The following is a 25,959-nucleotide window of genomic DNA, read 5'->3' as shown; positions in this document are numbered from 1 at the left end:
GTCAGCGGGTGGGATTATTCCCAACAAATGTCAGACAATGCAAGTCGATTTACCCTAGACTTAATAATATACAAATAATGACACAATAAATAATATGACACAATATCTGCATAGATTTATATGCACCTACTTTGTCAAAGTACCCTAAAGTCAAGACTAATGCTAACACTAACACTACTCAAGCAGCGACAAGCCAGCTACAAGATACAATGCCGTTATGTGGATCGAATGTGTTGCTACTTTTTTGCACCTTAAGTCGAACATAATTGTTCTATTTTTGGAACTTGCACAAAACCTAATTTCACCCACTTCTTTACACCTGTAAATCTGTGATGTGACAATAAACGGATTCTGATTCAACACCAACATTTGACGCTGATAAGCTGCAAAGGCAAAGAAAAAAGAAAAGAAAAAAAAGAGCTGGATTAAACTTTTTTATGGCAATGATGCAATTATGCGTCAATCATGTTTTTTTTTTTTTACCATATCCACTCCCCTTTTCTCTCCATACACCATAACATTCTTGCTTGTAATAGGGGGAAAAATGAATACTTGACGTCAGCCAGTTAGTTGCCTGTTCTTTTATACACAAGAATTTTATATTTTTCCGAAAACAGTGTAGCTCAGGAGTTCTGTCACTGCAAATTGTAATTGCAATAATTGCCCTTAAAAACGATGCTAAATTACATAGATTTACATAGCACTTTACACCTTTGTACTTTTTTTGTGTATGTACAGTATGTTTTTAATGCTTTGTTTCCTAATGTAAGGTACTGTTTGCCTGTTTTGTTTTATGTTGGGGACTGCGGATGAAAATGTGCATTTCTGCTGTATTTACATTGCATTTATGTAATGCCCATTAATATGCATTTTCCCATCTAAATAAACAAATAAAGTAAAGTAATGTAAGGTAACAGTCTCACTGAATACTAATTGTGTTGTGGTAAGATTGCATTTCATGTGGGGAAGAATGTTTATATAGAAGCACGTGATATATTTTGAGCTTTTAGATCTACAGCGTGATCCAGTCACCTACTACCTAGTGATCCAGTCACCTATAGGGCAAGTGCTAAATGTTATGTCCTTCAGAGGACATAACATGGTGGGACTTCTTATCATAGAAAGTTTCCATTTACAGTTAGAAAGGAAGTGGACGTGGTCTCATTCCACAAGCGAGCGAAAAGGACCAGCAGAACTAGATTTATAGACCAAAACCATCATGTACTTACAAAAACAGTCTCCGTTCAGCCATACGGCCTGCAGAGACAGTTATTCACTTAAGACTAAATACAGAATATAGCTGCAAGCAGCGATAAGGCGGGACCAAGCAGGAAGGCAATCAGCAATAAGAACAATATGCACAATAAGCCATAGAAACATGGCAGACTGAACTTGAGAAAAAGAAGACCACGTAATTGTGACAGGGTCAGTTTTAATTGTCTGTGTGGATTGGCGGAGCCCGGATTTGAACTTGTACAGTGTGTGTGCATGTGCGCGTGCGTGACACTGACACACAGACTGAAATATATGCATAAACATAACTATAGAAATACTGTGTACCGATTAGCGTGATGTATGGATAAAATCCGTAGGAGTAAAATAAAAAAATGTGATTTGCAAAAAATGGGACAGAGGTTCGGCTTTGGCATGTAGGGAGTGTGTACAGTTTCGCAGCAACTTAGCCAAAGGTGCCGGAGATCAGCTGTACACGGACGGACGGACAGACATGACGCAAGACTTCGGCCTGGTGGAAACAACAATATATTACCAATATAGTGTGCTAGTGTATTGGCCTTCTTGGCTTGTGCAGCATGTCAATACACAGAAATGTTATGGCAGTCTCAGCTAAACCGTCTCCCTGCAGTCTGAAAGCGATGCTTTATGTCTGTTATGGCCCTCTGAATGTGTATCGACTGAGCCCTGCAGTCACTCACCTCCTGCAAACTGCCATCACTAGCACTTTTCCTGCCTTCACGGCGATCAATTCGTTGTCGGGTTTAAGACGCGAGTGAGCTGGTGGGAATACGTGCTGCAGCGCTGGGTGTCTGCTCAGCATCAATGGAATTGGTGTGGGTACAATTTTATCTTTATATTAGGGCCGCAACTATCTGTTATTGTCTCGCCAAGGCCGAAGGCATGGCCGAGACTATGTTTTCACCCCTGTCCGTCCTTCTGTCTGTCTGTGACTGTGCAGCTAATCTAAAGGTGAAACTTGGTACGCAGACTCCCTAGAGGCCAAGGAAATACCTCTCTTTTTTAGATAGGCCATTTATAGTTATAATGCCAGCAGGAGGCCGGTTTTGCTAAACAATTTCTTCCTGAGATTTGCTTACAAAGTTTGCAGGATTTGCCCGTTTTGAACAAATCCTCAAATCATGAGCGCAGCATCCGATTGCCGTTATATTTGTATTGAAGGCCAAAATATGGAACCGTTAAGGAATCAGACCGTTAAAAGGAAACGTCTTCCCCAAGCCAAAAGCTTTTGCTTCACTCATAGCGAGGAGACTTATTCTCCGCAATTGGAAATCTGATAAACCTCCAACATTTACAAGTTGGGTCAAGGATGTTCTATCCTTTATAAAGTTTATACCATTGGAGAAGCTCAGATACAACAGGTACAAATCTCGCCAGAAATTTGTAAAGGCTTGGTCCCCTTTCCATGAATTCACCCTTTCACTGTCTTTTGATGATGTGTCCCAAGTGTTTTCCTACATGTAATTTGGTTCACTGTGTAGCCCCTTAATCTAGTAAAAGTCACATTTTATTGTATTTATTTTATTCATTTATTATTTATATCCTTTACTACCTGTTTATTTTATTTTATTGTTGCTTTTTTGTTGTTGTTATTGTTGTCTTGATTTGTGATGGAACCGGGGAGGGTGGGGTATATGTGGGGTTGTTTGTCTACAAAAAATTAAAATCCTATAAATAAAGTTATATAAAAATAAAATAAAAGGAAACGTCAAGGAACCAGAATAATTAAAATCCTAAAGGTTTCCAACTCATTCACTCCAAATTGCATATACTGTCGTATGAAAAATAGCAGATATACAAGTTCAAAACGCGTCGCACTGTGGCAGGTTTTGAGCTTGTAGATCTGCTATTTTTCCTATATATGAATTGAAATCCTGAATTATTGTTTTGTTATTTTTTTTAAGATATATTTTTGGGCTTTTTCTGCCTATATTGGATAGTGTACATGGGGGGTGACACATGGCAAAGGTTGTCGGGATCGGGAGTCAAGCCCGTAACACGCTGTCAGGCTGGCTTTAGCAGCCTAGGTGCCCGGACCGCTACACTAGCCGCCCGGGCCTTTTTTTCTATATTTTAATTGGAATACTCATCAGTATTAACCTGTAGGCCACATTAAGTGAGGGTGGGGGCCGCATGTGGCCCCCGGGCCACCAGTTGCCCATAGACGGCATGGGTAAATAGACGGCAGGGCTGAAGGTTGACTCACTGCTGCAGAGCTCTTGCTTTGTAAAACACACAGATCCTAGTGTCCGTGTTCTGGCCATAATAGGCCAGCATTCTGCCAGAATAGCTTATCTATGAGCTCAAACGTGACTCGTTGCACAATATGAGCTTGTAGGGTTTAAGTGACGTGAAAGTCACTAGGAAACAACCACAAGAATTGTGCCTGCCCGCTATATCAAAGGAAGAACTGGAGGACAGGAGTGCCATTCATTACCACAGAACAGCAGCAATAACGTACTAGAGATGGAGAGATTATTGCATGAATAATCTACCGTGGGTCAGAATTGAGCTAATATAACAAATGGACATACCACGTAGCCTATGCATTATTCACATGTAGCGATGTGATTTATGCCTGTAACAAGCTAGTGTATTGTTATTGACTAAACTACTGCACGCAGTACAAGAGTTAGTGTGTCCTCTTCCTCTCTCTCTCTTGTGATGTCTCTCTTTATATTTGTGTGCTAGATTGTAATTCTTTTTTCATATTTAAAATATATAAAGTAATGCCCTACAGGCCTACAGCCCTGCCACACAGCAAAAGACCAGGTCTTTTTGGATATTCTTCTGTGGAGACTACCCTGCCGATCAAGAGGACCTCTCACATTTCCAGATGTTCTGAGTAGGGACACAGGACTGACTGTCAATGAGCAACAGAGACCAGTGGAAGCAGCTTGTGTCGCAGATCTCGAGGGCACTGGAAGGATGATGATGATGATGACAGCCCTACTTCACCGTACAACACTGTTGTGCAAAAGCAGCGAAAATAGCTGATGTATAAGCTCAACATGCCGCATGTTCCATGTTCTATTTTTGATCGTTTTGGGGGTCCCATTTAGACCTGCTGTAACCAATACATCTTTATACCTTTCAATACAGAGGCTTGTTAGTGAACATTGACAATTCTGTAAACGTTTTCAGAAAACTGTTAGGATTTAGAAGGAAAGTGAAAGTGGTTAAAATTTTCCATTTCCAGAAAAGTAACACTTTTGGACATACTATACAGGGTTTCCATGTGACAGTGACGGCAATCAGCCTTCCGCAGAGGAGATTCAATCTGCTCTGAGGAAGGCTGATTTCCGAAACGCGTTCTCAATAAAATGAGAAATTGCATCTGAGTCAGTCTTGCATCTTTTATTTTGGAGCTATGCACTGCAGGTTAACAGGTTATTTTGCACTATTTGTTCTGCTCTCCCTCTGTGCCCCATGCCCTCATTTTACACCCTGTTTACCATCCATTACTGTGAGCATCATCTTACTTCCTTACTTTCCTAGTACATTCTCAGCTAGTATTTACTTCTTTGTTCAAATACTGTACATGAAAAGTTTGAAAACGTTTGAGAACCACAGCTGTAACACTCAGTCAAAACATAGTGGCTTGGACCTTTTGTTGTTTTTGTGTGTCTGTACTCAATTATTATTATTATTATTATTTTATAACTGTGGAGGGAGGGATGGGGTGAGGGAGAAAATGGGGGAAAAATGGTATGTTCAAACTAAACTTAAATTGTTGAAACCTGCTACCAATAAACATATATTTAAAAAGAACATAGTGGCTTGTGAACAGGAGTGATTATTATTCCATACCTTTTATCTGCCAGATCTGTTTTATTGCCTACAAGCATGATGATGACATCACTTCCTCTCTCTGTCCTCACATCATCTATCCATTTGGAGGTTTGCTGGAAGGAGTTCACATCTGTTGGCCAAGAACACAAATGAAGAATAATCAAAGGGATTCTCTGTAATGAGCTGCTGTGGAATTCCTGGGGCTACAAAAAACATTAAATAATAATAATTATTGTGTTTTTCATTCAGTTCAGCTGTTCCGAGTCCTAAATTCCTTCACTGTGTTCCCTCCACTCCTTTATAGAGACTGATAGGTTGAACATCAAGGGTTCAGGAAGGAGATATGGTGTACCAGCATACAATAAGGTCAGACTAAAGAGGTCCTTTGTCCAACAGTCGACCTTGAGGCTTAATCAGGAGTTGTAGTAGCCACAGGATAATCTAAGCGGTGGATATTGCCCTTGTCTTCATGTCTTTATGTAAATTGTCTTGTTCTTTGTGTTATGTCAAATGTGTGTATATGTGTTCTGCATACTTGGCTGCTGTGTCGATTTGAGGAGAAAGACCCCACATCGGTTTCAAGGTGAAAGAAGAACATGGTATTGTGAGAAGGAAGTTTGCTCATAAAAATTCTCCCAGAGGGCATCAAAGTTAAAGTACCCGGCTCCCATTTCTTAACAAATTTGAGCCATTAATGCTCACAAATGGAATCGAGACAGCTCCATAAAACCTATGGGACAGATTCTCCCCATGGTTTCCAATGCTCTCAAAGCCATATCAGGCTCCCTATGTAAAAGTTAACGGAACTATCACTGCTGAAAGGCGACTGTACAAGTGAAAGAGAACAAAGCAAAAGAAAGGGGCTTTTTAAAGTCAGCAAGACAATGTAAAACGGTCTAAGCAGGTCTTCTTGATATAACTGCAGCCACGGGCGGATAGGACTAACGATGATTTAGTGTTCCAGTACAGAATTTGAGAAAAGTATTAAGGTTCGATTTGATGTTTCTGCATATCTAACCTGTCTATAAATGAAATTAATTTAACGTTTAGTACAGTAAAATAAACTATGGGCTAGTCTATATGTAGTATGTTAATTCATTCATGTTCTGTGCTCTGCCTGTGTTTCATGGCCGCCCCAATGCTTTTTCCAATGGAAGTCACGTGTTTTGACCAAACACTTGTGTTTGATTGGGGAGAGGGGGGCAATTTCCAAGTCCCATTGGAAAAGCATTGAGGCGGCCATAAAACACAGGCAGAGCACAGAACATATGTTCTTTATGTGTGAATGAGGCCTGATAGGCCTAATGACCAATGCTGAGTCAGCCATCTTTATGCATTTTAAGTATATGAGATTGTCACCGTTGTGTGTGTATGTGCAGTCAGCTATCTAGGATCTTGACACAGTCACTAAGTGACTGATGAAATCGATTGTGCGGTTGGTCGATATGACTTCAAATCAATATCACTGTTATTTCTAACTTTGCCACAGAAATGTACGAAATGGGCAGATCTCTTCAGCTCTTGTTGGCTGACCGTTTGAACCGGATGTAGATGTCAGCCATTTCATGCTCTGCTACTGGCTGTGTTGTGTGGCTCCGATCAGTGTTATTGTGTTATTGACCTCAAATTCAGTTTTATAAAGCTCAGAATATCGCAGTTTATGGATTTTCTTTTTTTAAGGTGAAAATAGCACTACAGGCTATTTCTCTATTTTGTACGCCATCAATGTACAATGACGTATAATTTAAAGAGGTTAATCCATTTAGTCCATTATAAATTGTTGATTCATTGATATATGAGAATAAAAAAAAAATATACACCTATATGAGTCAGATTAAGTTAGTTGATAATTGTTACTAAATATCGGTTATGATACAGTATATTGTCTCTGTCAGGTGGAAACCTTTTCAGGATTCAAAAGTAGCCGATCTACAAGCTCAAAAGGCGTCGCGTTCAAGCTTGTGGGTATGTTACTTTTGATGCCTTTGTGTGATGCTGTAGTATGATCAAGTAGGGCATTAATTTACCAGAGAACACAAACATGTAGACAAGAGGTGTGTGAGAGAGAGAGAGAGAGACAGACATACTTGTGATGTCGTAGACCACCACGGCCACAGTGGAGTCTCGTATGTAGCTGGGGATGAGGCTCCTGAAGCGCTCCTGTCCCGCTGTGTCCCACAGCTGCAACCTCACCTGGGGATCAGAGAGGCAGGGCTGAGCCGCAAGAGACCATGCAGAGACAGCCTGGATGCTGGCTCCCTCCCAGACACACACACAACAGAGACCGGAACGCACGCGCACACACGGTGCCCACTTGCATGCACGCATGCACGGACATGTTGGTATCACTATACTTGTGTGAGGACAAACATATGATATTAGGACACTTCTCAACATCAATTAACATAAAACATCAATTATCTTGACAGGACAAGGAAAATTGTCACAATATCTATTTCTAGTTTATGAATATTTGGCCCACTCAAGTATAGTAATACAAGTACACACAAACACAGGCGCGAGCACGCACACACGCGCGTGCACGGCAACACACACACACAGACACACACACGCATGCAGACAGGTAGACAGGTAGACTTCATCTCCAAGCTGACATTTCCAAGGTCATGGAGCTGTATGCAGAATTTCCCCCAGGAAATAACCTGACATACAAACAGCCAGGTATGCATTTACATTTCTTGTGCTAGGGAATTGACATACTGTACAGTATGACACAGTGCCGTTAAGGGAATATTTCAATGCGTGCAGTACTGTATACAAGGTGAATCTTCCGTTTTAATGGCCAGGGATGCAATGAGGACTTTGTTGTGAGCATTGTACAGCTTTAAAGCAGGGGTTCAGGACCACCATCTGAACAGATTTTGTCCCAGGGATCCCACATTTTGAGAAGATTTATACGTGTTTTTAATTACTTACAATTTCCCGCAATGCTTTGAAAATGTACAAGCTCGCACACCACAATGAGCTACGAGCTTGAATAATAAATCAGCTATTTTCGGATAGCTAAAGTATAAAATATGGTTAAAATAGTGGAACTGTATCAACTAATTTGGCTGGGAACCACCTCAAGGTCCCCCGGGGGTCCCGGACCCCACTTTGAGAACCAGTGCTTTAAAGTGACCGTCTGTAGGTTTGACTGGAATACTTACCGTTCGGTCTTCTAAGTACATGGTTTTCGACAGGAAGTCAATTCCAATTGTGGCCTAGAATGAAAAGAAAGAGCAAATATATTGATCAGTATTGAGATTTATATACATATACTGTACATACACATCGCTGTTGGGCAGAAATATTGTATCTCTACTAGAATTTCGCCGGCCTTCGGCCGGCGAATCCTAGTTACATTGCAGCGCAATATGGGAAGAAGGAAATTCTCAGTAGTGTGCCCTGCACATATGTAGTAACGGATGGGTTATAAAGTATTAATAATAACAGAAAGTGTTTTTTATTTCTCATAAATACGCAAACATGGTGAAACAACTACAGTCACAGAGAGCAGTGCCAAGGTAGCTGCTGCCTGCTAACGATGCAAACAACAGCCTTGCCTGTCGTGTGTGTGTGTGTGTGTGTGTGTGTGGGGGGGGGGGGATAGCACTAATTTTCGACATTTTACTGTGTCATAAATATTTACATCTGTAGCCTATATTGTGATTACATTTGACCGTACATTTGACTCTTGTGTTATATTCTTGTGAAATATTCAGTAAAGTATTGTGGTGAAATATTCACCCCAAGTTGATAAGATATGCAGAGAATATAATACCAAGAACCCCCAGTTTGAAATGCATTAGGCCACAGACCCCCATTTGATACCATTTGCTCTCTGGGAAAATCAGGGTCCATTTGGTTCCATTTGTATGCTCTTGGAGTATGATGACTGCTAACAGTATTATCATAAAATATGTCTCAGTTTGAAGATTCAAAAAAACATATTTCATATGTGTGAGCTTGTAAAGTAGAACGTTCAACCTAGAGACAGTGTTGCCAAGTCTGATCATTATAAGCTACTTTGGACTTGTTTATCTATTGGTAGTCCTTGACATGGAAATGTTTGAGTTCCACTGCTCTGAAACAACATTAGACAACAAAGTTTGACAGTCAACACTATAATTGATTATTTTAAGACTAATTTCCGGACCATTTCTGATTTACCTACTTTGAACTGGCCTATTAACATTTTTATAGACCTGGTTGCTTGTTTCACTCTCACATCCACGATATGTGGCAACCCTGGTTTGTTTTGGTTTGCGTGTGGATGTTTTTTTGTGTTGCTTTAGCATCTTTATCACAGTAGCTATCAGAGGTTGCAGCAGCTGCTGCTGTCATGAAAACGCAAGTTTCTGTCCCAGAAGCTCACGTTAGGTCTGCGCACACTGTATGTTGCTATGGCAACCTGTCATCAAATGCTGCTAACGTTGTGGTCAGCACTGTTAGCATGTGTGCTATCAGGCAAAAGCTGAGATAGATATAAAACTACTGGCCAAAATGTCATACAAAACACAACAACTAAAATCGGAATGTAATTGTGACCTACAGACCATCATGATTTGCTTGCTGGACCTATAATTAATTTATTTGCATTAAATTGCCACTCGCCCATATAAATAAAAAGCAATAGCCTGCATGTGTGTGTGTGTGTGTGTGTGTGTGTGTGTGTGTGTGTATGTGTGTGTGCGCGTGTGCGCAAGACAGACGTGCGTGTGTGTGCAGGCTGAGAGCTGGTGACTGTGATTGACGTGTGAGCTGGATAAATCAGTGAGAGTTGGAAAAAGCGCCCGCAGAGCCAACTCGCAGGCAGTGCCTCAGGCCAGATGCCCGAGAATCGGTACAGGAATCTCTGGGTCACCAGTTTTGGTGTGACACACACGGCTTCCACATTTAGCTTCATACTACGTTGTGGTCAGCACTGTTAGCATGTGTGCTATCAGGCAAAAGCTGAGATAGATATAAAACTACTGGCCAAAATGTCATACAAAACACAACAACTAAAATCGGAATGTAATTGTGACCTACAGACCATCATGATTTGCTTGCTGGACCTATAATTAATTTATTTGCATTAAATTGCCACTCGCCCATATAAATAAAAAGCAATAGCCTGCATGTGTGTGTGTGTGTGTGTGTGTGTGTGTGTATGTGTGTGTGCGCGTGTGCGCAAGACAGACGTGCGTGTGTGTGCAGGCTGAGAGCTGGTGACTGTGATTGACGTGTGAGCTGGATAAATCAGTGAGAGTTGGAAAAAGCGCCCGCAGAGCCAACTCGCAGGCAGTGCCTCATGCCAGATGCCCGAGAATCGGTACAGGAATCTCTGGGTCACCAGTTTTGGTGTGACACACACGGCTTCCACATTTAGCTTCATACTGGGTGAAAGTGGCGTTCCAAAAATTATTTTTCCCCTCGGAATTCTTATTCACAATGAGATGGAGTTGAGGTGTTTGTGTTTGCTTGCTGGAGCTATAATTAATGTATTTGCATTAAATGTCCACTCGCGCATCGAAGTAAAAAGCAAGATGGCTGCCGATTGCGAGCGGAGAGACGGTGAGAGTAGTGACGTGTGAGCCGGGGGCGGGCCTCTGACAACAGCATGAACACAGGGCAGTGTTGCCAGGTTTGCGAATTGTAAGCGAGTTGTAGTGTGTGCAAGTAGCGTGGTTAAAAGGGCTTGTTTCTGCCGCTGTTGGGGCAACAGAACATGTCGACCAGTTTCTGTCAACCGCTTTTGGTCAGGTGACCAACTCCACAAATGTTAAATTAGATATAAGCATTTTTCATCTTTTTATGTTTTTTGACTTTTTCATAAATTAATGTCCAATTTTGTGCATTTTCCTGTACCGGCGTCAGCCGCGGCATCGTCGCCAACTGTCGCCAACCGCCATGGCAGTGTTTCCACATTAGTCTGAAACCCTACCCCAAACCCTAACCTCACAGGGAAGACACGGGTGAGTTTTAACCAGCCACGCTAACACCCTACCCCAAACCCTAACCTAACCCCACAGGGAAGCCACGGGTGAGTTTTAACCAGCCACGCATGTGTCTTAGAGGCAACGCATGTCGGCAGCCACGATACACTGCCGCGGCTGCTATCAGCAGTTGCCGCGTCTGGACCGGTGGCCGTGTGCATAATGCCTTTTACGCCTATAATGACATGCCCAAAATAGCAATGCCATGTTGAAAATGGTTAAGTGTGTCTGTGGGTTTCATAAATATTGAACCAATGAAAAGCATCAATAAGAGCTTGTGAGTAAATATTAACTACATCATATCCGTTGGAACACAGGTTATTATTTTATTTCCATTTCCTGAAAAGTATATAAGGTTTCTACCTGGCAGCAGCGATATAGTAAAAACAAAGATGATCCATGATGTCCATTATGTCTTGATGAAACCAGATGTTTATGTGACTACACATTTAATATGACATTTTAATGCAAGTCGTGGCGCAGCTGCCAGCTACAGTATTATAGCACATACTGGCCGGTTAATGGTGAGGTACAGTACTGGCTGTACGGGGGGTTGGAACAGTCTGCTTGAAATGTACTCATTCTACATACTGTGAAATAAAAAATGTAATACATTTAAATCAATCAACTGTGTGACGTAATTTTTCTTTAGTTGAATATAGGTTTTTAATATCACATGTCGATACAGATTAACCACTTAATCCTAATTTTATATTTTGGCTATTTAAAAATAGCAGATCTGTTTTGCTGCCAATACCTTCAAAGTAAATTCTGAGTACTTCTCCTTCCACCACTGTGTGATCTCACACAGCCAAGCCAAGAGGACCACCCACTGAGCTCCAGCATGGAGGGTCAAGAAGACCAGGCCAGACCAATCTTTTGAACTGATATATTATTATATATTATAGCTACTGTATATACAGTACGGTAGTATAAAATAGTGCTTCAGTGATTAAAACTAGGAAAAGACAAAACATTTATCCTATCCATCGGTATCACAATGAAAACCATTTTTTCAAGATTACAAAAAAACAAAAAAATATACCACAACATATTTTTTTACATAATTTTCTTTATATAGGCTAATAGTTTTCACAATTATTTGGGGGTCCCGGCCCACAGCCTGGGAGTTGCTGTAGCCGTACTAAGCGGAGTCTCTGTGTGTGTTCTAATGGAGCAGTGAAGCCCAGAGGGAAGATGGCACCGAGGGTCCTACAGGGAATCCTGCTCTCTCATAGTCTCACATCGCTGGAACAGCATCAGGTGTTCAGACTCACAAATAATCACAAGCTGGATATCAAGGAGTATTAGTTGGAGGTGTTTTGCCTGTCTGTGCAGTGTGCACGAGTGTGTTGATGTGTGTGCACGTGTGCGTGCATGTATGTGTGTGCGTGTGTAATATGTATACTGTATTGTGTATAGATGGACCTTTATTCATACCGCAGTACTACCATGAATATAATGAATGCCAAACACCAATGGAGAAATGAGGGTCCTTGCTTGGCCTTCCACATTCAGAGCAATGGATTATGTATTGGTGAGCTACATTGGCTACATTGAAAATGAGGGCTTGGCCCTCAACTGTACTCCCGAGTCTAAATAAAAGGTGATGATGCTGATGATATTGTATGATGTATGAAGTGTGTACATTAGTACTATGTACATGTATATACTGTAGTAGTACATATCTGTGAGGATTTGTATATAAGAAAAAAATGAAATCTTTGTTAGGCCATTTAATCCATGTATAGGTCTATGTGTGTATGTACATGTGTCTGTGCAGACTGGGCAAGGTGCCCACAGGGCAGGCCACCCACCCTGACAGAACTAGCCATCAGTAGCTTGATCACGCACTTGTTACCGTGGCGATGCCAGCCAGGCACTGTCGTGGGCCAAACAACTATAAAGAGTCTGGTGTGGAGAACACAATATCACTTACAATCCTCTCTCCTCTCCAAGTCACAATTAATGTACCGCACCACAAAGTGCTTCATCCTGTTAAGTGTACTTCCAACTATACACTTAAAAAAAAAAAGCTCTATCTACAGCTCTATCCCCTTTTTCAAAGGGGGGCATATTGGAAATATGAAAATAGTATACCGTATGGCTAACAGCTTCTCCTGTCATACTGGACATAACAATGTTATACAGTATAAATAACTACAGTCACTGCAATGTCAATGCCTTTTTTCACATGCAGGCACTGCATTGTTATTACATTCACAGTCCAATAAATTGTCTTTTGTTAAAATGGCAGTGTAGCCAAATGTAACCAGGTGTGAAACAAAAGTATCTACGAAAATTTAAATAAAACGCAAAGAGCCAGTCTTTCAAATCTTGAGAATGAGTAAGGAATCCTTAGAAATTATACAGAGAAATGGTGTATTTGCCCAGGACCAAGTTAAGGGAGTTACAATAAGGGAACATACCGTATATGAACTTATACTATATTTTGGGTGCACACCAAAAGTCTGACATGTGCAAATCACCCGTTGCTCCCGCCATGCGACATGCGTTGGTCCGACATGCGTTGCGTCATGCTTGCGGTTAGGGTTTGGGGTAGGGTGTCTAATGACTGTCGGACTGTTAGTATGACGGAACGTATGCCCGTATCCCTATGTTTCAGTAGTTGAAGTGGCAGATAGGCATAATACATTTTTATGCCTAGTGTCTTTCAAATTCTGATGTATGACCCCAATGTGTTAGGAATATTAAAATGGGTCCCCAGTTTATTTCTGGAAGTTATTAAAACTCATTCATCGCTACTAAGAGGTGACAAAAAGTCCCTGAGCGCCAGTTTCTATACATTTTATTTATTTATTTTAATTTAAAAAAAAAATTGCCCAACGTTATACACGTCCTAAAAAGACGATAAAGGCGTCGTTGGCGCTGTGGGAGTTGCTAAAAAAATCAGTTAATTAAGTCCTTGGCAGACATTGAGTTAAAATGTGCCTTCCTTCACCAATGGTAACCTAAACAAATCACTATATGCGATTTAGTTGAATTATATAGCCGTGCACAACGCAATCAGATTTGGGTTGAGAAAAATGCTATTTCCTAATATTTTGTCACCTGAGATTTTAAAAATAAACAGCCGTGCTAGAGAGCAATATTCCTAAAATGGGAAATGTGAAAGGTACAATATTGCTAAATATTACATGTAATGACAGGCACAGAGAAGCTTGAGTATTTCATTTGGAGTGAGAGAGCTACTGTGGGCTTCTTCCGACCCCAGGGTTAAATATAGACTCCCACACACACATGGAGCTACAGAGCAGGAACAGATTAGAACCACAGGAATTATTCATACGCCCCCTGAATTATTAACCAGTGCACATCATCGTTAAAGAGCAGTAACCTCAGCTCCTGAACCAATCTACCAACAATGACCAGGAGACCAGGGATAGGTTTACATGCGGTTGCGAAAGAAGGCGGTCGTAAGAGATATGCTTGAAATTAAATTCCAATCCCCGTCAATTCCAATTGACATTTTACTCGACGATTTGATTGATTGATTGAATACTCTATTAGAAAGAAATGTAAGACGCAACGAGGTACAGTCAGACATTTAGGGTAAAAGGTCAAAAGTCTGGGGGACTTGTTTCCATTGTAATTAATTGTCAGATAAATTATTGCGATTGGTTTATTTATAGACATTTGTATTTTGTATTTTCAGATTTTGTCATGTTGTTATTGTGGTGTTTCTATATGTGGGACTATGGATGAAAATGAGCTTCTAGCTAAATCCGGCATGTTAACATGAGATCGTGTTCAGTTTATTTAATTATTTTACATGAATGAGTATTGGATGTTCATTGAATGTTCATTTAACGTGCACTGTCCCATAAATAAACAAAGTAAGTAAAGTAAGTATTAACTTTTAAGTCGATCGCATAACGCATTCGATAACATTTCCGTTATCCTTTAAGGCTTTGTAAACAAAAACATCAGAGGGCAGATATGACAAATAACACAAATGTACATTTAGCAAAATAAAGAAATTAGCAGATCTACAAGATGCGTTGTGAGCTTGTAGAATGGCTATTTTGATGTATATAGGTAAATGGGAACGATTTATTTGCCATTAGGCAATTATGAAATAATACTCATGTCACAGAGTACTTCATGACTGGCACCAAAACACAACTCTGATGATTATTCCTGCACAGCCTGCATTTCATTTGACAGTCTAGCGGTAGAACAAAGCTGTCCTTTTGTGCGGATAACATTGTGTATGACAATTTAGCATGAAGAAATTGTCTTTGTGGGGTACTTTTTGAAATGAACTTCATAGAAAATGGCAAACAGTGCTGGAGGCTTTGATAGTAACTTGGAAATCTAATTAAATCAGTACAAGCTGTGAATTGCAAATGTATTAATGAAGGCAGAGCCACAGACGGTGATTAAACTTAACTCTGTGGGGAAAAAAAGCTTGGGATGTAAAACAAAAAATGCCACAAAATGTGTATTTAAGTGCAGTGAAACATTGACAGTCCTGGCTATATTAAAATGATGGAACCTAACCCCCCTGGTTGCTCTGAGAATCCAACATGGTTCCTATGGGTTCTAAATGAGGGCAAATACATACAGTAGCAAATTACATATGAGTTCTAGTTCCTGGCTCTTTAACCACAACATCCCAGTATTATTGACAGAGAGTCTGAGAGAGACCATAAAATCTGAAATGTTCATATACTGTAAAAAAAAAAATATTGACATTTATGGGAACTCTCAGATTTAATCACTTTCAACTTTCACTTTGTTTGCCCCCAAAAAATAGCAAACATTGCAGATCTACAAGCTAATGTGATACAATGCATTGTGAGCTTGTAGATCTGCAATTTTTGTCAGATTAGGGTTTAAGTGGATAAATGAACACTGTAAATTGTACCATGTAAGGAATTAAGGAAACAATCGCTTTGGACAGAAGCTGCAATATCGACAGCCACAAGCATTGTGTATTCTGAGACCACATGTAAGTTGGTAACGATCTGGTGACAGCTGTAGTGTGGATCAATGGAGCTGCTAAGAACCACCTCTCCGATAATTCCTGGACAAGCCTTTTATCCTATGGACTGTTGTTCCGTTGGGTCTCTTGGTGAGAACATATCCACTGTGCCACTGATTAGACTGAGCTCTGCTCTACCGGCCATGTCTTACATTCTGGATGCTGTCTCGGATTATCTGGAGAGATTCACCGCTTATAACCAACCTGTGAATCAAACCGGCCAGGGCAAGAGCCATTGGATTTACCAATTACCGTGATATTACATTTGAGGAATAAAATGTCCCACTGGCAAGACGTCAGAATGATCTTATTGCCAGGTACAGTATATATGTACTCACGTGAGGTGAGGTTGGTGCATTACACTGAATAATGACACAGTACGTTATAAGAATTATGATAAAGATAAGCATGGAACTATACAATATGCGATACAGTGTAGAATATGGGCAAACAATAGATAAAAAATAAATATGAATTATTGCACTTGTTGTATTATGTACACAGAAGGAAATAGCCTATACTGTACATCCCACATTGTACTTCTATTATGTACACAGGAGATAATAGTGGCAACAACAGAAGAGTGGCAAGATTATAGAAGGAGCAGGACATAAACATGACAATGCTGTTGTTTTCCCATTATGAGTCAAGATTTACTCCGGCTGCCCAACACACAGCTGTACCCTATTATAAATTTGTGTTCCTTCTAAAGCCCAATTTATTCTTTGTCGTATGACTGTCATACAACGTAAATAGCCCATATGCGAGCTCAAAATGCATCGCGGATGTCATGCGTTGGGACCTGATGATTTTTTCTTTGTTTGGCCCGAAAAATTGTGTGTGTAGTCATGATTTGTCACGACAAGAGTTGGCTTCGTACGACGCTTAAAAGGTCTTTAAATAAATTAAATAAGAACTGCCTATGGGGAAATGCATTGCGTTTTCATTTCCTGGGCCAAAAAGGGGGAAGGACTGTGACGCTCTATTTCCATCCCTACCTCTGTCTGTCTGTCTGTCTGTCTGTCTGTCTGTCTGTCTTAAAAAGTGAAAATAGCAGATCTACAAGCTCACATGTGATGCGGTGTAAGCTTGTATAGATCAGGGGCTTACAGGGCTTCCTGTAAGTGGTTAATCAGACTAATTAATTTAGTACATAATTTTGAATGATGTCAATTCACTGATGTATCTAATTTAACATTTGTGGAGTTGGTCACCTGACCAAAAGCGGTTAACAAAACTGGTCGACATGTTCTGTTGCCCCAACAGGGGCAGAAACGGGCAGAAACAAGGCCACAACCACGCTATTTACACACACTACAACTCGCTTACAATTCGCAAACCTGGCAACACTTCTCCGTGTTCTCATAGGCCCTCCAGGCCCGCCCCCACAGCTACTTTTCACTCTCACAATCGGCCATCTTGCTTTTTACTTCGATGCGCGAGTGGACATTTAATGCAAATACATTAATTATAGCTCCAGCAAGCAAACACAAACACCTCAACTCCATCTCATTGTGAATAAGAATTCCGAGGGGAAAAATAATTTTTGGAACGCCACTTTCACCCAGTATGAAGCTAAATGTGGAAGCCGTGTGTGTCACACCAACACTGGTGACCCAGAGAATCCTGTGCCGATTCTCAGGCATCTGGCCTGAGGCACTGCCTGCGAGTTGGCTCTGCGTGCGCTTTTTCCAACTCTCACTGATTTATCCAGCTCACACGTCAATCACAGTCAGCAGCTCTCAGCCTGCACACACACGCACGTCTGTCTTGCGCACACGCGCACACCCACACACACATACACACACACACACACACACAGAGACACACAGGAATAGGCATGCAGGCTAAGGCGAGTGGCAATTTAATGCAAATAAATTATTTATAGGTCCAGCAAGCAAATCATGATGGTCTGTAGGTCACAATCACATTCCGATTTGAGGGGTTGTGTTTTGTATGACATTTTGGCCAGTAGTTTTATATCTATCTCAGCTTTTGCCTGATAGCACACATGCTAACAGTGCTGACCACAACGTTAGCAGCATTTGATGACAGCTTGCCATAGCAACGTACAGTGTGCGCAGACCTAACGTGAGCTTCTGGGACAGAAACTTGCGTTTTCATGACAGCAGCAGCTGCTGCACCCTGTGATAGATACTGTGCTAAAGATGCTAAAGCAACACAAAACAACATCCACACGCAAAACAAACCAGGGACCAGGGTTGCCACATATCGTGGATGTGAGAGTGAAACAAGCAACCAGGTCTATACAAATGTTAATAGGCCAGTTCAAAGTAGGTAAATCAGAAATGGTCCGGAAATTAGTCTTAAAATAATCAATTATAGTGTTGACTGTCACACTTTGTTGTCTAATGTTGTTTCAGAGCAGTGGAACTCAAACATTTCCATGTCAAGGACTACCAATAGATAAACAAGTCCAAAGTAGCTTATAATGATCAGACTTGGCAACACTGTCTCTAGGTTGAACGTTCGACTTTACAAGCTCACACATATGAAATATGTTTTTTTGAATCTTCAAACTGAGACATATTTGATGATAATACTGTTAGCACAGTCATCATACTCCAAGAGCATACAAATGGAACCAAATGGACCCTGATTTTCCCAGAGAGCAAATGGTATCAAATGGGGGTCTGTGGCCTAATGCATTTCAAACTGGGGCTTCTTGGTATTATATTCTCTGCATATCTTATCAACTTGGGGTGAATATTTCACCACAATACTTTACTGAATATTTCACAAGAATATAACACAAGAGTCAAATGTACGGTCAAATGTAATCACAATATAGGCTACAGATGTAAATATTTATGACACAGTAAAATGTCGAAAATTAGTGCTATCCCCCCCCCCCACACACACACACACACACGACAGGCAAGGCTGTTGTTTGCATCGTTAGCAGGCAGCAGCTACCTTGCCACTGCTCTCTGTGACTGTAGTTGTTTCACCATGTTTGCGTATTTATGAGAAATAAAAAACACTTTCTGTTATTATAATAATTTATAACCCATCCGTTACTACATGTGCAGGGCACACTACTGAGTTTAAAAACACAGCTGAAACATGAAGTGGAGTCTGTCAACTCGCAATTTCCTTCTTCCCATATTGTGCTGCAATGTAACTAGGATTCGCCGGCCGAAGGCCGGCGAAATTCTAGTAAGTAATAAAACAGAAAAACTGCTTCTCGGTTTTATTCTATTAACATACAGTACACAAGCAAGATTAAGTCGATTATTGGGTCTAAACATTGGTTTTGATATAATATTCTGCCCAGCCAGCCCTACAGTCCTACTAGTGATCAGTGATTACCACTTAAAACGGAGTCAGGGTTATTTGGACACAAGGACAGACATGTCGGGACAGGAGCTGCTGTCACAAGTCCAGTGGGCCGTGCGTTGACGGACGGATCCACTTGGCCTGACAGAAGCTCTCTGCCTCTGGTGGCTCGCTGAGCCCTTTAGCATGTGCTGCCAGGCAGTAAGGCCGCCTGGCACCGTCTCTCTCGCCTGGGTGCTTGCTTGATGGGAGACCGCTGCTTTGGAAGGAGGGAGATCTGTCTTGGCTGCCTTGCCTCCCGCTCCCAACTAGAGCTGCTACCATGCTCTGTTTCATTTCTTTAATGGCCCTTACATCCCAAATGTACTGCTGGTCTCCCTTCATAAGGTCAGAGTGGCTCTGGGCATAAGCACTAAGCAGCCAATCTGTCACTAGAAGGTAGAGGTTTAGATGAGAGAGGTACAATATGCACTGTATATATAGAAACAGATATTTAGAAGCAATAACTGGGTTCATCGTGTTTTTATTATAATTGATGGAATAAATTAGTATGATTAACCACTTGACCCCATATTATACAATGGTGGCGTATAAAAATAGTGTAAATAGTATAATCTACAGTACAAGCTCACAACGTGCCACAGATCTGCTATTTTTGGCATTTTATTTTATTGTAATCGAGGCAAAAGTTCCAAATATCATGATATTGATTTGAGGTCATATCGCCCAGCCCTAGTACAGTAAGTAGCGTCGCAGGATCATATATCCACTTTTGCGTATCGACTTAACTTTCATGGGAGATACGCCCTGCACATAGGCACATTTATCCTTTTGCCGTTAATTACCGAGCAAATCCGGGCTCCCATCCCTCTTCCCGGTATAGCAGTGTAAACAACTGTAAATGAGGCGATGCGTACAGCATTTTAATTAACACTTTAAATGTCCCAGGAGCTGAACCAGAAAAAGCCTGCGTGAAATCAGCTACAGCGCAACCTGTCACCAAGCCAGCCACCGAGAAGGACTGACATTAAGGCACTGGGGACAGTGGACACACACACACACACACACACACACACACACACACACACACAAAAACCACATCTTTGTGCATGGACGCACGCAAACAATAGGCAGGCCATTGTACTCATAAAGAGACACACACCCACATGTGAGAGAAGGAGAAGCTCCAGTAGGCTTTGATCTATGGCTATAAAGCTCCATCCACATTATGGCTCCCATAACAAAATCATTAATCCACTAGCTGAGAGGAGAATGAAAAGCCTTGTTTTCTGGGCATGGGGTTAAGTGGAGTCTATGCTTTGTTTTACAACATTTAAATAAAAACCCATTTTCATAGCTCATGGGGCACCGTGGTGGACTCATTAGTTGCATTGTGAGCTTGTAGATCCGCTGTTTTCAGTGTGCAACACTGATGCGCAACCAATTCTAACGGACCCTTAACAGATGGGCAGATGCTGTCTGGGGCCACGTGTAGCTTCTACGGCTGGAATGTATATTGAACAGAGCATGAGAGTCATCTCATCAGAAACCCATTTGTCTAGAGACCCCACAGCTCGCCGTGCCCCATGGGGGGGCGTCACTACAGTCGCACCTGGCGTCTGTTGCACTTCACAGGCATAAATTCACAGACTGAATTACAACCGTGACCTTGGAGTTGTCCAGCTACCGAGGTCCCTGCTGTGTGCTAAGATACCGGGGTACATTTGCAAAAAGTGGCTAACAGTGTCTCTAGATTTAAAATAATTGCATCCAGACCTGGAGTACACCTGTCGCTGACCATCTGAAAGGACCTTAAAGGTGGTTGCACACCGGCCGCGTTTTTCGGGAAACCGATGGAGAAACGCAGCTAAAACTCTGAATTCGCATCCGATTCGCGCCCGGTGTGTGGAGACGTTAAGGATGTGGTGTACAATTCTTTCATTTTGGACTTAGAAACATTAATGAGGTTCATTTTTATATCCTTCTGCAAATAATCAATTTGATGAGTTTCAAAATATTTTGGTGGAAAAGAAAAATCTCAAGACGACAATGACACCCAGAAGAGTCAATATTATCACAACATTATCTGTGGATTTCGTTAAGTAGATGTGGGGAATACAATATAGTATATACTGTAGCTCCATCAATTCTGTGAGAAGCCAGTGTCAGGAGAGCCTGCCTGGTACAGAGGTGGCAAGTCTAGGTGAATATTCGTGGCTGGCATGTGTAGCCTACAGTATGTGATTACATCATAAAATGTCTCACTTAAAGTAAAGGAAAAAAGCATGTTCATGGTGAGGAATTTGTGGCAAAAGTAATCTCTTTTATAGCTTTCAATCAAGTCCAAGCCATAAAAATATCCAATTTGTCAGAAATAATTGAAGAGTCAGGCTAGTCTTAAAGTCACTGCAGTAAAAGGCACATAGAGGCTATGAAAAATAGATATTCTGATTGTATAGAATCCATTCCAAACCATGACTCTCTCAGCTTGACAGATAAATATTTCAAATAATAGCCCTACGATGCGTTCAATAAGCAAGGGACAATGAATAATGTGCAGGTGGTTGTTGAGAAATAAACCCCTTCAGGGTGATAAATACCCTGCATATTACAATGCAATTTAACAAAGCAATTAATAAACAACAAAACGATGTCATTCATTTTAATATAATTTAATTGCTTACAGTAACAAAAGATAGGCCATTATATTACACCAGGTGCGTTGAGGAGAACTGCTCACCATCAAATAATCAATATACTGTTATTGCCCATTTCTCACTTCAAATCTTTTCAAAAACATTCTTTAGTCTTTAACTGTAAAATAATAGTGCACTTGTTTACAGGCCCTTGTAAAAAAACAAAGCACTGCGGTTGGTTGATTGATTTAGGTGCATTGTCTGCAGGAGCCAGCCTATTGATATTGTTATTGATTGTCATTATTGAAATATCACTAAATTCAGTGATTGACCAATCCCAAACAAAGCATTCAAACAATTCCTGCTACACTCTCTTTAGCTGTCAACTAATGCTGCTTCTATACCGCAAAGGCTTGAATATTATTATCTGACAAATTAAAGCCCCATCTCTTTTAAATGGAATATACTGTACGTTGAATGAGTGGAGAACAGCAATATTTCTCAATGCCGGATTCAGGGACCACCATGGGTATCCAATGGGGTTGAGAATCACTAGAATACAGCATTAATAAAGGCAGGCTGAGGAAGTTGTTGACAATGATCTATTATTACATTTGAGGCGGTAGCAAGTTGTGAGCACACATTTCGTTCGCATTTCAGTTGGGCAAGTCATAGGCCATGACGCATGCGGAGCATGCCGAAGCGGCGAAATTACAACATTTCTGTGCAACAACTGTAAACATGCTTTCTTGTTTAGAACCTAGCTCGAGTTAACAAGCTTTATTTGATGGCATCTTAGGATAGATGTAGACCTATTTGACAGTGCAGAAACATAATTGCCTTCTTTGATGTATTAATGAGCATCAACGACCATCACCTGGGCACAGTCACAGACACACACAGCTCCCCTCTGCAAGCTTCTACTACTGAAGGTGACTGCATGGAGTCTGTCTCATTTCTCTCCAAAAGCACTTGAATATGATGGAATATGATTAAAGCTCACATTTCATATCACACACACCATAATTCACTAGCTCCTCTCTTTTAAATTAAATTGTTTAATATCGTCGGGATTCATGACGATAATCGTTGGGATTAATATCGATTTCAATGTACAATATATCGTTACATGCCTATACATTATACACGGATATACAGTATCACAGAGAAAATATCACACAGAAAACACTACACGGAACACGTCGCTGTATGCTCTACTTCTTTCACCTCTCTCTCTCTCTCTCTCTCTCTCTTTAACACAGAGGTCCCTGCTGTGTGCTAAGAAGTGGCAAACAGTGTCTCTACATTTAAAATAACTGCATCACATTAATTAATTATCCATTATGGACCTTCAGCATGAAATAAGTTTAGAAAGATTGCCCTGATAGCACATAACAAAATCTGAACAAGGTGGACCCTCTTGTAAACAAGTGTAATGCTTAATTGGGTCGTCCACTCACAGTTAACAGTCTTTGTATTGAGTTTGTGCTTGAAATGTACTGTAATTATGCAAACTGTTAATAAATATTTCAATCAATCAATAAATAAATAAATCCTTCCCCTCCTGTCTTGGGCTGAGCGTGCCCCACAAAGTATCCCTTCCCTTAGCACTTGTATCCGAGAGATGTTGGAAAAGACATATTCTGTACTTCAGTGGCTTAATGATAAAAATAGCCTTGAACTTGAGCACCCAGTGTCGAACGTCTGACTCAGTTGTCGGTACCCATTCAGAGCTTTTGAATATACAGGGTTATAAGAGGATATGGTTGGAATTGTGAAAGAAACCGCATCACACAGCTATAAGAAACCATTTAATCCACAGTCCACACACAATACGGCATCCAAATCTCATTATAGCACTACACTGAATGTCAGAATGGAGCTGGCTCGGCTCTATGTGTTCGCAGGATGCAGTAAAGCTATGGAACAGATATGGTACAAGGACACATACAAGGACACAATATTTCTTAGTGACAATAGCACTGAAGCTCAAAAGAGTTTTGGAAAAAGAGAATACTATTAAGTAGAAACTTGGAGCTTTCTATAAATTTAGCTTCACTTATAATAGAAGGAGAAATATTGTGTTGGGGTTCAACTTAACACGGCCTGTTAAGTTGACAGTTTCTAAAGCCTGTAACTGATCGTCAGGCCTGGCATAATTTTATGTCAAAGTGCACCAGATTGAAGCATTTTCATCGCAAATTAAAAAAAATTATCTGGAACCCCCCCTGGCGGAGCAGCGATACCATTCCCTCACTATTTTCTGGAGCCTGGCTACGGCCCTGGTGGGGGCCCACCGAAAATAGTCTTGCATAGGGCCACCTGAGTCCTAGAACTGGCATTGCCCTCGTACAGACACTAACATTTTGGGGACATGTTTCAAAGGCTTAATTGTGTGTTTGGAACTGATGGCTTCCCCCTATTGGGCAATTTCACACTGTAACAGGTCATTCTCACACACACAATCAAGAAATGTGATCTGCCTGAATGTTCACAAGCTTCTCAAATAGCCTTGACTCATACTGTGACTGAGACTGTGTACAATAAAAAAGGCTGTCCTTTTTATCGATTTGACTGAATTCCTATGCTGCAGTTTGTAAAGGTGTTTCTATAGATAGGCTTTGTGAAAACAATACATTTCAAAATGCGACCTTTGATTGACTGGCCATCTTGTTTTAAACATAGTTTTCGACACATAGCAGTAAAAATCACACTTCGCAGATTACAGAGACGATTGATTGACAGCAACATGACAGAAAGATGGTGAAAGGTGACAATGAATGCGTATATGAGAGAAAGAGAGTGAGGACACTAGGGAGGATGTACAACTGGTAAGCATTTGCTGCACTACCGTTTCATGCCTCCAGGTAGTAATTTCACTGCTACATTGCTGGTATTATTAGGGCATGCCTCCTGGCAGAGTTTGCACTCTAATGTAGTGCACCTTTCTAGTGTGTGTCTTAGATCAATGCACAGCTGCACAGTTCCCTGTGGGGGATCGGGGTGAGATGGCAGGTGCAAGGTGAACTTTTGTGATTGACAAGAGTGACAGAATCTTTTTTTAGCTGTCAGTGCCGATGGTGGCATCTACCTACCTGATACGTGTTGTCAAAGCTGTCGTACATGAAGCGCGTGATCAGAGATGTCTTCCCAACTGCAAGAGAAAACACACACAACAACAGACAGGAGTTAGAACGGCTTTAGTCATCGTGCTGTGCTGAAATACCAACCACATACTGTACGCAATGGAGTATCTGTACGCAAGTACTGTACTTAAGGCCTGGAAGGTTAGCTCAACCGTCTGGGCACCTAGGCTGCTGAGCCAGCCTGACGGCGTGCCGCAGGCTCGACTCCCGATCCTGACGGCCTTTGTTACTAAATAAAGAAACCAGCGCTTATTTCACCTAGCAAATATCACTGATCATTTCTTGTACAGTACAATGATTTGACAGTTTAGTTACAGTATGATGCCAGTACTTTTGCACTTTTACTCAAGTACATTTTTGAATACTCTTTTACTTGAAAAGTGTATTTCTACGTTGTGGCATTGCTACGTTTTATTTAAGGTGGCAGCGAGACCAGCGTTGGGAAGTGGTGGTTCCGGTGCCGCCTCCTTCGCTCTGTGACTGCCGCCGAGGGAGCTCATTACTGGCTATGAGGCCGAACAGAAGGTCACAGATGACATCAGGCCTTGTTGTAATTACAATGCCACGTGTGGCTGCTGGCATTAAGACTATTCCCAAAACATTTATGTGAAATTTCCCATTTAATGTTGTTACAAGCGGGGGAGGGATAGAGAGAGAGAGAGAGAGAGAGAGAGAGAGACGCACACTGCCGCGACGGACAGATTCCCGGAAACGCTCTCCTCCGCTGCAGTCAGCCGCGGAGGTGGAGCTTCTTTTCCATCCACCAGCTGTCTAAAAACTCGGAAATTACGTAAAACACAGCTTCTTCTGTCCGCGGCAGTCCGCTAAAGTGTGCCCATGGG

The 25,959-nt window shown here is 41.2% G+C and overlaps 1 protein-coding gene across 1 annotated transcript in view; it reads right to left on the bottom strand.

Moving 5' to 3' along the window:
• rab6ba (RAB6B, member RAS oncogene family a) overlaps positions 1-25,959 on the bottom strand; it is a gene marked incomplete at its 3' end in the record, with an annotated part of 69,025 nt that overhangs the window by 10,924 nt on the left and 32,142 nt on the right. The window contains exons 2-5 of the mRNA XM_080770450.1: positions 25,067-25,125; positions 8,217-8,270; positions 7,134-7,239; positions 5,065-5,176 (exon numbers count right to left, since the gene is read on the bottom strand). Of these exons, the coding sequence (XP_080626576.1) occupies positions 5,065-5,176; positions 7,134-7,239; positions 8,217-8,270; positions 25,067-25,125 (331 nt within the window). The remainder of the gene's footprint in view (positions 1-5,064; positions 5,177-7,133; positions 7,240-8,216; positions 8,271-25,066; positions 25,126-25,959) is intronic.

The sequence above is a fragment of the Protomyctophum bolini genome (genome assembly GCF_963924005.1).
Source record: "Protomyctophum bolini genome assembly, chromosome: 8".
Lineage (NCBI taxonomy): Eukaryota > Metazoa > Chordata > Actinopteri > Myctophiformes > Myctophidae > Protomyctophum > Protomyctophum bolini.
The sequence above is the reverse complement of the archived record's forward strand: the minus strand, read 5'-3'. Positions and strand labels throughout refer to the sequence as shown.